A 13,380-nucleotide genomic window follows, 5' to 3' on the forward strand; every position below is an offset into this window, starting at 1 on the left:
ACGCCACAGCCACGGCAACATGGGATCCGAGTCACATCTGTGACCTACACCAAAGCTCATGGTGACACCAGATCCTTAACCCACTGAGCAAGGCCAGGAGTCGAACTCACGTCCTCATGGATTCTAGTTGGGTTTGTTACCACAGAGCCACAACAGGAACTCCAAGACTAGCAACGTTTAAACTAGAATTTTTAAGTGCATCTGGTACTTATGTACTGATTTGTTTTTTGTAATCAAACCCTCTAGAAGACTTAAAACTCAAGGAAGGAAAAATAATGGTTGTAAATTTTAAATAAGCATTCATTTATAAGTAAAAAGCATTTTTGTATCTGTTACATAGTTACCAAGCAGCTTTCCTGTGGTTCTAGAGAAAACAGGCTCCATCATTAGGAATAATTCTGAGACCTGCTTTTGGAGGCAGGAGTAGAGACAAGGGTGGTACGGGTTTCCTGGAAAAGCCAGACGTGTGACTGGAAGAGCCTTTCTGACACTGAGTTTTATGAGTCCTCCATTAAATAGTATTTGATTGTGAGTGGAAATTTCATTTTAGCCAAAATATACTATTAGCCAACTTAACTGGGTATCAAAATTATATTCAAATTTTGCAAGTCAGCTGCTTCAGTTTACATGAGGTGCTGCTGTGTTTATTTATTTTTATTTTATTTATTTATTTATTTTGTCTTTTTGCCTTTTCCTGAGCTGCTCCCACGGCATATGGAGGTTCCCAGGCTAGGGGTCAAATCGGAGCTGTAGCTGCCGGCCTACACCAGAGCCACAGCAACGCAGGATCGGAGCCGCGTCTGCAAACCACACCACAGCTCACAGCAACGCCAGATCCATAACCCACTGAGCAAGGCCAGGGGTCGAACCCGCAACCTTATGGTTCCTAGTCTGATTCGTTAACCACTGTGCCATGACAGGAACTCCAGCATGAAGTGCTGTTATGTTTATACAGAGTTTTAAAACCTAGCGTTTACAAATATTAGACATTTCCTGTATTTGCAAACACCAGCCGAATCGCAAAGGAATATCGGGCAAATAAAGATGAGGCCAAGTTTTGCAAATCCGAGGATTCTGGAAGTGGCAGTTTCTGGAAGGAGAATGTGTCTGACTCTGGTTTTGTGCTGTTGGTCTTAATTGTGTTTGAATATTAAGAGTTTGGATAATATTTTATGAGTTTAGGTTTGGTGGGGTTTAATTTTACCTCATAATTTGCTAAAAGGTTATTTTCTCTGGAGACTGGCAGAATCCTATCAGAACTAACTTGGAGGGATCGGGTTGGCAGGGTTGAAGGAGCCGAGTCATGGAGGGTTGGCAGCATGAGAGGTTGGAACAGGAATGCCCGTGAGCGGAGATGCTGGGAAGGAGTGGGGTGAAGTCTAGAGAATGGCCTAGAACCTTCCCAGATCATCAGGAGGCAGGTGGGGATGGCCATCGACTGCAGTTCATTGTCGCGAATGTGGGCTGGCTTCGTTTCTCTCCCCACCCACAGACCTCCTCCTCTTTTTCCTTCTGTAGCAAGGCTCTCAGGTGAAGCATCTTCCTTCCTCCCGTCCACTCAGTCCCTGAGTCACCTCCCCAGGCCCTCAAGCTCTTCAGTGACTCTTTGTGTTGACCCCAAACCCGTTCCATGGTATATTTGTGAAGGTCTGAGAAAAGCCCTAGCCTTTTAACCAAAGCATTTCGTTTCCTACGAGAAGTACTTGTTAGTAAACTTGGAGAGACACGTACAACACAGCTTGAAAATTATCAAATTTTAATAAGAACATTGAGATCGTCACTCTGTGCAGTGGAGTAACAACCAAAGGAGTATAATCATCACTAAAATAGTCTGAAGGTTGATGGATATTTAAGGGAGCATTTTCAGGTGGAAAAGCCTCTCCATTGGCAGTTTTCAGTCTGCTGTTTAAAACAACCTCAGCGTTTGCCAGCCGTACTCTACGTCCCCAGCGCGAACTCTTCTACTTCTAGTGACATCCAGTAGGTGCAGCTGTGGCTAATCTGAAACCTGGGGACCTGATGACTGAGGAGGGGGAGGAGGTCTGATGGGGCAGCCCCACAGCAAGGCAGCTCAGGCCTTCCGGACAGAGTGCCAGCGCCTCTCGAAGCCCATCCAGGTTGCCTGAGGCGGGGCATGGCTCTGGTCTGTCTTTTTCTTGTCCACGTAGTCTTATGTCATAGGCAAGTATTTTTCCTCCAACCTGAAAAGAAAAATAAAACAAAAACTTCCCCATCCTCATATATTACATACAGGCCAATTTTGAGGAGTTTTGTAGCCACAAGGATCTTTAGAGGCATAGAATGTGATAACTAACCTCTGTGGAATTTTAAAATACAGAGTTCCTTTTGAAAAGCAGTGGTACAACCTGCACTTCATAAAATTACTGTACTTTCTTAGCCTTTGTAGAGTCTGTATGATGTTCTGAGTGGCAGATTTAACAATAATCTCTTAGAGACTGAAGCTGTTGTGAATTACGAATAGGATTCTCATTTCCTAGACCCTCATCTCATTGTTATTTTGAAAAATCCTCGTGAATTGCTGTGAGTCCCTATTTAGAACAGGGAAGAGTATAAATCTTATCAGAAAAGCCTGAAAAGTTCTATTTTTTGATAAAGAATCTCAACAGCTGGTAGTAGCTTAACACTCCAACAGTAATTTTTATGGGGGGGTTTCCATTCTGTTTGGATCCTTCCTGTGACTCTTGGGGTGTTTAAAGCTGCTACCAGCAAGTCATGTGGCTGTGCAGATGACAGGCAGGAATTCAGTCCAGCTGATTCATCAGGGTCTGTGTCCAAATAAGTGGTGTCCTAATTGATTCCCTTTCTGGGGAGTTCAGCACCAGGTGGTCCCTGGGGGCCCCTCTGCCATGTCTCTCTGTTTTGAAGTCTAGCCTTACAGTCACAACTGTTGCAGCAGCTTATTTTTTATTCATTCAGAAGCTAAGTAAGATATTTTAAAGCCCTCTCTTATCTGCCTACTGACTTTAATGGTAATATTTGGATAGATTTTAAAAGGCCATTGTAAAACTGCATTCTAAAATTAAGGGATCATCAAGCACAGGTCTGCTGGATGCCATCATAGAACAGATGTAACCAGCTGTGATTTGCATCAGCTCAGATCAAGTGTAGCATCTTACAGGCCTAGAGAAGGTGAAACTGAAGTCTACAGAAAAATTTGTGAAAACCATGCTGTTGATGACCTGTCCTCCTGTGTCTTACGATGTTTAATCTGTTATACCGGGCAGTAAAATGGTGTCTGTTTTCTGACAATGAAGGTGGATGTGGGGGTGGTGCACTTTACCCCCCTGACTCAGCCCAAGATAGAGCAGCCGTTCAAGCTGGTGGAGAAAGTGGTTCAGAATGCATTTCAGTTCCGAAGGAAATACTGCTATCGAGGGCTTGGGTAAGAATGCTTTCTCTTCCTTTCTGTAGCACTCTGTACAATTCTCAATCACCATCAAAGATTAAGAACATTGTTTTTATGATTCTTCACGCTGCCTGTAAATACTCCTCTTAGAACAGATCTATGACAATTTTTCCTCAGTGGCCATCAAAGCAAAACCCTTGATTTAACTTCAGGTGCTTCTGAGAGGTTTTGTTTGGTTTGATCGTGAGTACAAACTACAACTGACCTCACACAGTTTATAGTGACCCTGTGCAGGGGTGGTCATGACTTTTCACCCTGGACTCAGACCATATGAACTGTTTTTACTCTCAACACTTTGGTCACAAAATGGGTTTTCTCCAACACCAGCACATTCTCTGGACACCACCTGGGTATCCAACAATTTAATTCAAGTCTGATACTAACTACCTGGAGTTAGTACAGCTCCTTCAGCTTAAGGGTTCAGTGCCTCAAAACTGCCCCTGCTTGAGTCGCAAGTCCCAGGTTGCCACTTGTAATTGTGACTAACTGGTTATGCACATTGGCAGTTTTCATGATCTTGTTCAATAATTTGCTAGAATGGTTTACAGAAAAACTTTCATATATCAATTTTAAGGGTGTAACTCAGGAACTGCCAAGTGGAAATGATGCAAAGTATGGGGGGCAGCGAGTGCACAGTTTCCATGTCCTATCTAGTTTTCTCACCTCCCAGCATCTCAGTGTGTTCACCAAACCAGAAGCTTTCCAAACCCCATCATTTGGCGGGTTTTATGGAGGTTCCCTTACCTAAGCATGATTGATTCCATCATTGGCCATTGGTGGTTGAGCTGTTTCCAGCCCTTCTTCCCCCCAGGTGTGGGGCTGAAAGGTACACCTTTCAGTCACATAATTGGTTCCCCTGGCAAGTGTTCTCTATCCTGAAGCTTTCTATTGGCCACCAAGGTCATCTCATTAGCACAAACTCAGGTATGGTTGAAAGGGGCTTGTTATGAATAACAAAAGATGCTCCTGAGACAAGATGACAGAGTAGTAGGATGTCAAGCTCACTTCCTCCCACAAATACATCAAAAATACATCTACATGTGGAACAGTTCTCACAGAAATCTATTGAACACTGGCAGAAGACCTCAGGCTTATGAAAGAGCAAGAAGATCTCCTCGTAACTGGATAGGACAAAAGGAGAAAGGATTTGGGACAGGATCTGTACCCCTGGGATGGAGCTTTTAAAGAAGAAAGGTTCCTGTACTCTGGGAAGTCCCCTCACCAGCAGGGAGATCAGCCAGGAAAGAAGAGGAGCTTCAGAGCCTCAGAGGAAAGCGCAGCAGCCAGAACAGAGACAGACCTACACAGATGGTCATTGCCACTGCCCTACACTCCCCAGCCTGAGACATGAGTCCACTGGTGCAGGCAGAGGCTGGGTCCTGAAGCTCAGGCTTTGGAGATAAGACCTAGGGGAGAACTGGGGTTGGCTGTGCAGAAACGGCCTTAAGAGACTGAAGTCTGGTTTGACCACAGAGGGAATGAAGAAGCAGAGGAAACACTCCCAGTTAAAAGAGCAGGAGAATTTCCCTGAAAGAACAATTAAACAGACCTCTAGATTTCAAAAAGGAGGTAATAAAAAGACTGAAGGAACTAAGAAAGGCTGTTAACATAAATGCAGAGTACTCTAAAAAGGAACTAGAATACATGTTCTTTTTTTTTTTTTTTCCTTTGTCTTTTTGCCATTTCTTGGGTTCTTCCTGTGGCACATGGAGGTTCCCAGCCTAGGGGTTGAATCAGAGCTGTAGCCACTGGCCTACGCCAGAGCCATAGTAACATGGGATCCAAGCCACGTCTGCAGCCTACACCACAGCTCACAGCCACACCAGATTCATTAACCACTGTGCCACGACAGGAACTCCTAGAATACATGTTCTTTTCAAATGCACACAGAACATTCTCTAGACTTGACCACATATTAGGGCACAAAACAACCATCAGCAAATCTATGTGTATAGAAATTATCTCAAGGATCTTTTCTGACTGCAAAGGCATGAAACTAGAAGGCAACCACAGGAAAAGAAAGGAGGAAAAAAAAAGGTTATGTGGAGACTAAACAACACACAACTAAAAAAAACAATAGATCAATGGTGAAACCGGAAGGGAAAAATGACAATAAAAACACAACCCTACAAAATCTGTGGGATACAGAAAAAGCACTTCTCAGAGGGCCATTCATAGCAATACAAGCCTTCCTCAAAAAAAGAAAAAAAGAAAAAAAAACTCAACCTACCCACCACTTAAAACAATTAGAAAAAGAAGGACAAAACCTAAATTCAGCAGAAGGAAATAAAAATCAGAGAGGAAATAAAATATTTTTAAAAGAAAAATTTCTTTGAAAGGATAAAAAAGATTGAAAAACTTCTGACCAGGCTCATCAAGAAGAATAGAGAGAGAACCCAAATAAAATAAGAAATGGAAAGGAGACATAACAACCCACACTTCAGAAAAACAAAAAATCATTTGGAATACTATGAACAATTATATGCCAACAAATTTGGCAACCTAGAAGACATGGACAAGTTTCTAGAAACATAAAGCCCTCCAAAGATTGAATCAAGAAAAAAAATAGATAAGTCAAACAGACCAATAACTAGAAGTGAAATAGCATCTGTAATTTAAAAACTCCCTACAAACAAAAGTCCAGGCCAAGGTGGCTTCACAGGTGAGTTCTACCAGACGTACAAAGAACAACTTATACCAATCCTTCTCAAATTCTTCCAAAAAGTTGAAGAGGAGGGGCACTCCCAATGACATTCTACGAACCCACCATCATCCTGATACCAAAACCAGACAAGACACTACCAAAAAAGAAAATTACAGGCTGATGTCTTTGATGACTATAGATGTAAAAAAGTCTCAACAAAATATTAGCAAACCAAATCCAACAACACATAAAAAGATCACATTCTGTGACCAAGTGGGATTCATTGCATCGCAAAGTCACAAGGATGGTTCAACATATACAAGTCAATCAATGTGATACACCACATAAACAAAAATCAAAAAACCGTATGATCATTTCAATAGATGGAAAAAAAAAGCACGTGACAAAATTGTATATCAATTCATGATAAAAATCTCTTACTAAAGTGCATATAGAGGGAACATAATATAAGCCATTTATGACAAACCTATAGACAGTATAATATTCAACAGAGAAAAGGTGAAAGCCTTCCCACTAAAATCCAGAGCAAGGCAAGGATGCCACTCACCTCTTCTATGGTTGGAAGTCCTAGCTGTCAGCAATCAGACAAGAAGAAATAAGTATCCAAATTGGGTGGAAAGAGGCAAAATTGTCATTGTATGCAGATGAAATACTATATGTAGAAAACCCTAAAGACTCCACAGGAAAACTACTAGAACTGTTAAATGCAGCAAAGTAGCAGGATACAAGATTAACATGCGGAAATCGATTGCATTTCTTTACACTAACAATGAAATACCGAAAGGGAATGTAAAAAAACCACAAATACCTCTTAAAATCACACCCCCCAAGAAAATAAAATACAGCAAACCTGACCAAGGAGGTGAAAAACTTTAAAACATTAATAAAGTTAAAGATGGAGTTCCCGTCGTGGCGCAGTGGTTAACAAATCCAACTAGGAACCATGAGGTTGCAGGTTTGATCCCTGGCCTTTGCTCAGTGGGTTAAGGATCTGGTGTTGCTGTGAGCTGTGGTGTGGGTTGCAGATGCGACTCGGATCCCACATTGCTGTGTGTGGTGTGGACCGGCAGCTGGCTACAGCTCTGATTGGACCCCTGACCTGGGAACCTCCATGTGCTGCGGGTGCGCCCTAGAAAAGACAAAAAGACAAAAAAGTTAAAGATGACTTAAATAAATGGAAAGATCCCTCATGCCTTTGGATTGAAAGAATTAATATTGTTAAAATGGCTACACTACCCAAAACAATCTACAAATTTAATGTAACCCCTGTCAAATTACCCATGACGTTTTTCACAGAACTAGAATGATCCTAAAATTACCATGGAACCATAAAAGACCCAGAATTCCCAAAGCAATCCTGAAGAAAAGGAACAAAGGAGGCGATTCTCAGACTTCAGACAACACTACAAAGCTACAGTGAGCAAGACAGTGTGGTATGGGCATAGAAACAGACACATGGATCAGTGGAACAGGATAGAGAGCCCAGAGCTAAAATATGCACCTACAGTTAATTTATTTTTGACAGAAGAGTCAAGAATATAATGACAAAGTCTCTTCAGCAAGTGGCACTGGGAAAACCGCGCAGCTGCATGTAAATCAAAGAAGTTAGAATACACCCTCTCACCATAAACAAAAATTTCAAAATGGCTTAAAGACACGACTCCATAAAACTCCTAGATGAGGTCATAGGCAAAACATTCTCCGCAAAAGTCATACCAGTGTTTTCTTAGGTCAGTCTCCTAAGGCAACAAAAGTAAAAATAAACGAGACCTACTAAAACTTACCAAGCTTTTACAGCAGAGGAAACCATATACAAAATGAAGAGACAGGAGTTCCTGTTGTGGCACAGCAGAGACGAATCCATGAAGATGCGGATTCGACCCCTGGCCTTGCTCAGTGGGCCGGGGATCTAGTGTTGCCATGAGCTGTGGTGTAGGTCACAGACACAGCTTGGATACTGTGTTGCTGTGGCTGTGGTGTAGGCCGGCAGCTGTAGTTCCAATTCATCCCCTACCCTGTGAAGTTCCATATACCACGGGTTCGGCCCTAAAAAGCATTAAAAGAAAATGAAAAGATAGCCTATAGCATGGGAGAAAATATTTGCAAACAATATGACAAAGGCTCACCTTCCAAAATGTATAAACAGCTCATACAACTCAACAACAAAAAGCCCAATTGAAAAAATGGGCAGAAGACCTAAATAGACATTTCTCTAAAGAATAAATACAAATGGCCAGTAGGCGCATGAGAAAATGCTCAATATTGCTAACTAGAGAAATACAAATCACAACTGCAACAAGATATATATACACCACCTCACACCAGTCAGAATGGCCATCATTCAAAAATCTGCAAATAAACGCTGGAGAGGATGTGGAGAAAAGGGAACCCTCCTACACTGTTCGTGGTTGTGCCAACTTACATTTCTACTATGTAAAACAGTATGAAGGTTCAAAAACTAAGGATAGAGTTGGCATATGATTCAGCAGTCCCACTTCTGGGCCTATATCCAGACAAAACAATTAAAGAAGGTGTATGTACCCCTGTGTTCGTAAGCATCACTATTCACAGTAGCCAAGACACAGAAACAACCTAAATGTCCACTGACAGATGAATGGATTAAGATGATGCAGTCTGTGTGTACAGTGGAATACTACTCAGCTATTAAAAAGTAAATAATGCCATTTGCAGCAAAATAGACGCAACTAAAAATTATCTTACTAAGTGAAGTCAGAAGGAGAAAGACAAACACCACATACCATTTATGTGGAATCTAAAATATGATACAAATGAACCTAGCTACAAAACAGACTCACAGAGAACAGACCCGTGGTGGCCATGGAGCGGAGGCTGAGGTTAGCAGATGTAAAAGCTACGATACATGGAGGGCTGAACAACAGGATCCTCCTGTACAGCACAGAGGACTGTGGTAAAACCGTAATGGAAAAGAATTTTTTTTTCGTCTTTTTTGGGCCACACCCACAGCACATGGAGGTTCCCAGGCTAGGCATCTAATCAGAGCTGTAGCCGCCGGCCTACAGCCACGTGGGATCCGAGGCGCATCTGCAACCTATACCACAGCGCATGGCAACGCCAGATCCTTAATCCACTGAGCAAGGCCAGGGATCGAACCCGCAACCTCGTGGTTCCTAGTCAGATTTGTTAACCACTGCGCCATGATGGGAACTCCGGAAAAGAGTACTTAAAAAAAGAGTTTGTGTGTGTGTATATATATCTGAATCCCCCTGCTGTACAGCAAAAATTAACACATTGTAAATCAACTATACTTCAATTAGGGGGAAAAAAAAAAGATGTTCCCGTTACCCTCTCATTCAAGAAATTCCAAAGATCTTAAAAGCTCTGTGTCAGCAACCTGGGACGAAGACCAGATGTAGATTTCCTTCCATCACACTACATGGGTTTTTTTAATGCTTTCTTTCCATCACATTGCTTGCTCAATTGATTTGGAGGACACACTGAAAACTAGGAAGGAAATATAACTTCGGAGTGGCCAAGACGACGTTGCGAAGTATCCACTGAGCATTTGTGCTTTACTTGATGGAGGGCTCCTGAGTTCTGCACACCTGCCCAGTGAGAAACCCAGACAGGACCATTTAGGGTCTGCGTGCCTGATAGGCCCTGGAGTCACTACAGAGACATTTTATATCCAGTGACAGCCAAGAAAATGTGTGACCAGGCCCAACTATAGGCTGTTTAAGAAGGCAGGAAAGTGTTCTAATTAATACAGTCAGTTTTAGCTGTTTAAATGGGCTCAGCTTTAGAGGCATACATTTCTCATTTTCTTAAAAGAGCTCCATTTTACCTCTCAATCTCGTTTTGAGAAGGGTCCCCTTTAGCCCATGAAATTCCTTTAGGCACAGCTAGACAGCCATGTCCTGGAAACCACCAGAATCCATAATGCGTGTTCCTAAGGATTTGGAATGACCAGAGGAAGCCTCAACTTGCCAAATGCTGGCTCTGGTTAGACGAGTGTTCACACTTCACCAGAGAGTTACTCCCTCTCTAGTTGGTGACAGGGATGTCACCAGCCATCTCGGTCCTAGTTTCCTGGAGGCACGGCTCAGGTGTGTTGTGGCACCCCCACCTGGATGCACTCCTTGCCTAGTAGAACACAAACTAGATTTCACCCAGGGTGCCCCATACGGTTGTACAGGACAGCCCTGAGTCCTGGGCAGTGGGAGGGAATCATAGAAAGGACATCCGACTTGTGGAAATCCTGGAATTGGCCTGAGCTTAGGGTTGGCCCTTGGTGTTCCCAAGACAGCCCCCCAACTAAGTGATAGGCCCCATGTCACAGACGCAGTCTCCTGTGCACATATGGACTAAATATTGTGACCTACTTGGACCTTTCGGCATTCTTCAGTCACACCACAAATCAGTCCCAGATCCTAGTTAGAAACTGTGATCAGACCTCTGCTGGCCATGAAACTGAGCTCAGGTCATAGACAACTCACCCGAAAAAGATGGGATGTGCAGTTCCTTGCCGAGAGGGACCCTCAGCCTCTAAGGAAAACTCAGTCTCCACTTGCCATGACAGCTTCCAAGCTCTCGGAGGCTGGAGAGAAAATAAAATCCAGGTGTAGCTTTGCAATATTTCATTCACTACTCATTTTAAATCAGTGATCTGATTTAGTTAAATCCAGAATTTATATTTTGAATCAATTTTAAAGATGCTTCAATATCTTAAAGAGGCAAATAACTATTTTCATGTGAACTCTTTTCTGATTTTACAAAAAAAAGGTCATTCTTTTGGGATGAAGAGTTCCAAAGGCTGGTTAAGATCAGATCAGAGAATCAAAACTGATAAGTCACATGGAAATAGCAACTTTTGAGAGTTCCCATTGTGGCTCACTGGTAACAAACCTGAGTAGTATCCATGAGGACGCAGGTTCCATCCCTGGCCTTGCTCAGTGGGTTAAGCATCTGGTGTTGCTGTGAGCTGTGGTGTAGGTCGCAGACACCTCAGATCTGGCGTGGCTGTGGCTGTAGTGTGGGCCAGGCAACTGCAGCTCCAATTCAACCCCTAGTCTGGGAACTTCCATGTGCCTTGGTTATGGTCCTAAAAAAAAAAAAAAACTATTTTAAAATGTGAGGCACATCAAACTTAAGAATGAAACTGAGCATGTGATAAATTTACCTTAGAGATACACATACTGATTTTCTGCAGGTCAGACCAGCTCTGCCTTCCGAGGTTTGCTCATACCCACTGCCTGGCGGTGTAGCCAAAGTCCTCCCCCATTGGCGTGCAGCCTGCAGGACCCTGCAGAGGTGCCGCTTCCACTCCTAAAGGGGTCATTTGTCAGAACCGGGTTGTTTTCAGAGGAGGTGGAGGGAAGCTTCGTCTGTTTCAGAATTTAAGTGAAATTGTTTTGTTTTCTCTTCCTTTCAGAATGTTATTCCCTGAAGCTCAGCGCATGGAACGCACTGGGAAACTGTTAGAGTTGGCGGATGTGGACCCTACTCTTCGACCCACCCAGCTCTCGGTCTCTCATTTCCAGAGCCTCTGTGACGTGTACCGGAAAATGTGTGATGAAGACCCACACCTCTTTGCTTACAACTTCAGAGAAGCACTCAGGCACGCGTCAGAAAAGAGAGAGAGCGATGACGGGGAGAGTTAGACTGCAGCTGCTGCTCGAGGCCCCAGCGGCCTGCCGGGGCCCCCGTGCAGTGGTGAGCTGCTCCGGGTGCTCACCCGCTGCGACCCCTCTCCCTTGTACGGCTTGGTGAAGAGAATAAACGTCGTCAAATGAGATACAGTACAAGCTTTCCTTTAATATACATACTGCATAGATATGACATGTTTAGTATAAACAGCATCTGTTACAACCTTACAAAAATGAAATATCTGCACAGGGTAACCCCTAACCCACATTAGAATAATTTAAATACGCTTTAAATAAAGCGAAATCTAACAGCTCAAAGAAAACGCCCAGAGAATTGGGAAAAAAAAAGAGAGAGAGACCTTTTAAAAGCTATTGATCACAACCTCCTACCTTTTTCCACATAAATTAATTAGAACGCAGTTTGATGTTTAGGACTCGAAGTCATTTTGATACCTGCTCAAAAGGGATGTAAAGTCAGTCATTTACAAATTCTGATCAGTTTAATCTAGTTTTCTGATCCACAATAAATTAAAATAACTTAAATCTTTACAGCTACTTGGGGGAAAATGTATACTGCACAGAACCCAATTGTGAACAGTTTTTCTGCAATTTCCATTTCACCACCAGTTTAAAAGTGGTGCCATCTCTGGATTGGAACTGTACTAGGACTTGCCGTGGCTCTCTGTCTCGTAAAAACACTCCTCGTTGACCACCGATGTTAAGCTCTGGACGCTGAATTCTCGCTCGAGGACAGAGCTGAAGTCAAGGTTGGCACTTTCAGGTTGACTGTCCAGGGACTGGTGACGAGTCTGCGCCTTCAGCAGAGTTCCCCTGTCCCTCTTGGTGCTGTTGGCTTTCCGTTTGATGGCGCAGAAGTGCCCCCGGACCAGCTTGGGCTGCGGGCTGTCCTTCCCGGGCTGCTGCTCGGCCGGATGGGCGTCGGGGTCCTCGGAGATCCTCAGTCTCTGGAACTGAAGCTCGATGTCTTTGGTGGGGCTGCCCTGCCTCCGAGCCTGATGGTACTCGTCCTCGTCGTCGCTCAGGATGTCGCTCTCCTTGATGAGGCTGTCAGAGAGGTCCGCCAGGCCGGCGTGGGGCTGTCTCTGGGCATCGTGAGGGCTCCCAGTCGGGGGGCAACCACTGCTCTGGGTGCTGCTGCTCAGACTGCCCTCATCCGAGTCCAGCGAGCTGCTCTTGCCCGGCTCTCCAGGCCACTCGCTGCTGGAAGAATTCTTGAGCACTCTTAAGGACCTGGATGAAGCTGCAATGAGAAAAGCATGTTTCTCCTTAGGATAGAGGAACCGATTCCATCGTGTGTCATTTTCTCATTGGAGCTTATCAGATTTAACATCTTTTTGGGGGCGGGGGCAGTGGTGGCTGCACCCAGGGCATATGGGAGTTCCAAGGCTAAGGGTCAGATCAGAGCTGCAGCTGCCGGCCTACACCACAGCTCACGGCAATGGCAGATCCTTAACCCACTGAGCGAGGCCAGGGATTGAACCTGCATCCTCATGGACACTAGTCGGGTTTGTAACCTTCTGAGCCACAACGTGAATTCCCAGATTTAACATCTTAAAATTTTACCACCTCACTTCAATTACCAACTATCCTAGGACTGGGGGAAGAAAAGGGAGATACCGAAAATAGGGACATTTTTTACTTAC

At 43.8% G+C, this 13,380-nt stretch overlaps 2 protein-coding genes across 10 annotated transcripts in view; one reads left to right on the top strand and one right to left on the bottom strand.

Moving 5' to 3' along the window:
* TFB1M (transcription factor B1, mitochondrial) overlaps window positions 1–13,380 on the top strand; it is an 88,918-nt gene that overhangs the window by 70,760 nt on the left and 4,778 nt on the right. For 3 of the 8 annotated variants that reach the window (XR_007133490.1, XR_007133492.1, XR_007133493.1), the window contains exon 9: window positions 3,276–3,339. Coding sequence is in view for 3 of the 8 variants with exons in the window: in XM_047769870.1 (XP_047625826.1) it covers window positions 3,276–3,403; window positions 11,503–11,731 (357 nt within the window). In the remaining 5 variants the exon portion in view is untranslated. Of the gene's footprint in view, window positions 1–3,275; window positions 3,404–11,502; window positions 11,866–13,380 lie in introns of those variants that run through there. The other 5 variants (XM_047769870.1, XM_047769868.1, XR_007133489.1 and 2 more) reach the window with 4 other exon arrangements.
* Window positions 11,866–13,380, bottom strand: part of TIAM2 (TIAM Rac1 associated GEF 2) — a 237,261-nt gene continuing 235,746 nt past the window's right edge. For both annotated transcript variants that reach the window (XM_047769867.1, XM_047769866.1), the window contains one exon: window positions 11,866–12,977. In XM_047769867.1, coding sequence (XP_047625823.1) covers window positions 12,379–12,977 — 599 coding nt within the window. In that variant the 3' untranslated portion in view covers window positions 11,866–12,378. The remainder of the gene's footprint in view (window positions 12,978–13,380) is intronic.

Source organism: Phacochoerus africanus, chromosome 2 (genome assembly GCF_016906955.1).
Source record: "Phacochoerus africanus isolate WHEZ1 chromosome 2, ROS_Pafr_v1, whole genome shotgun sequence".
Classification (NCBI taxonomy): Eukaryota; Metazoa; Chordata; class Mammalia; order Artiodactyla; family Suidae; genus Phacochoerus; species Phacochoerus africanus.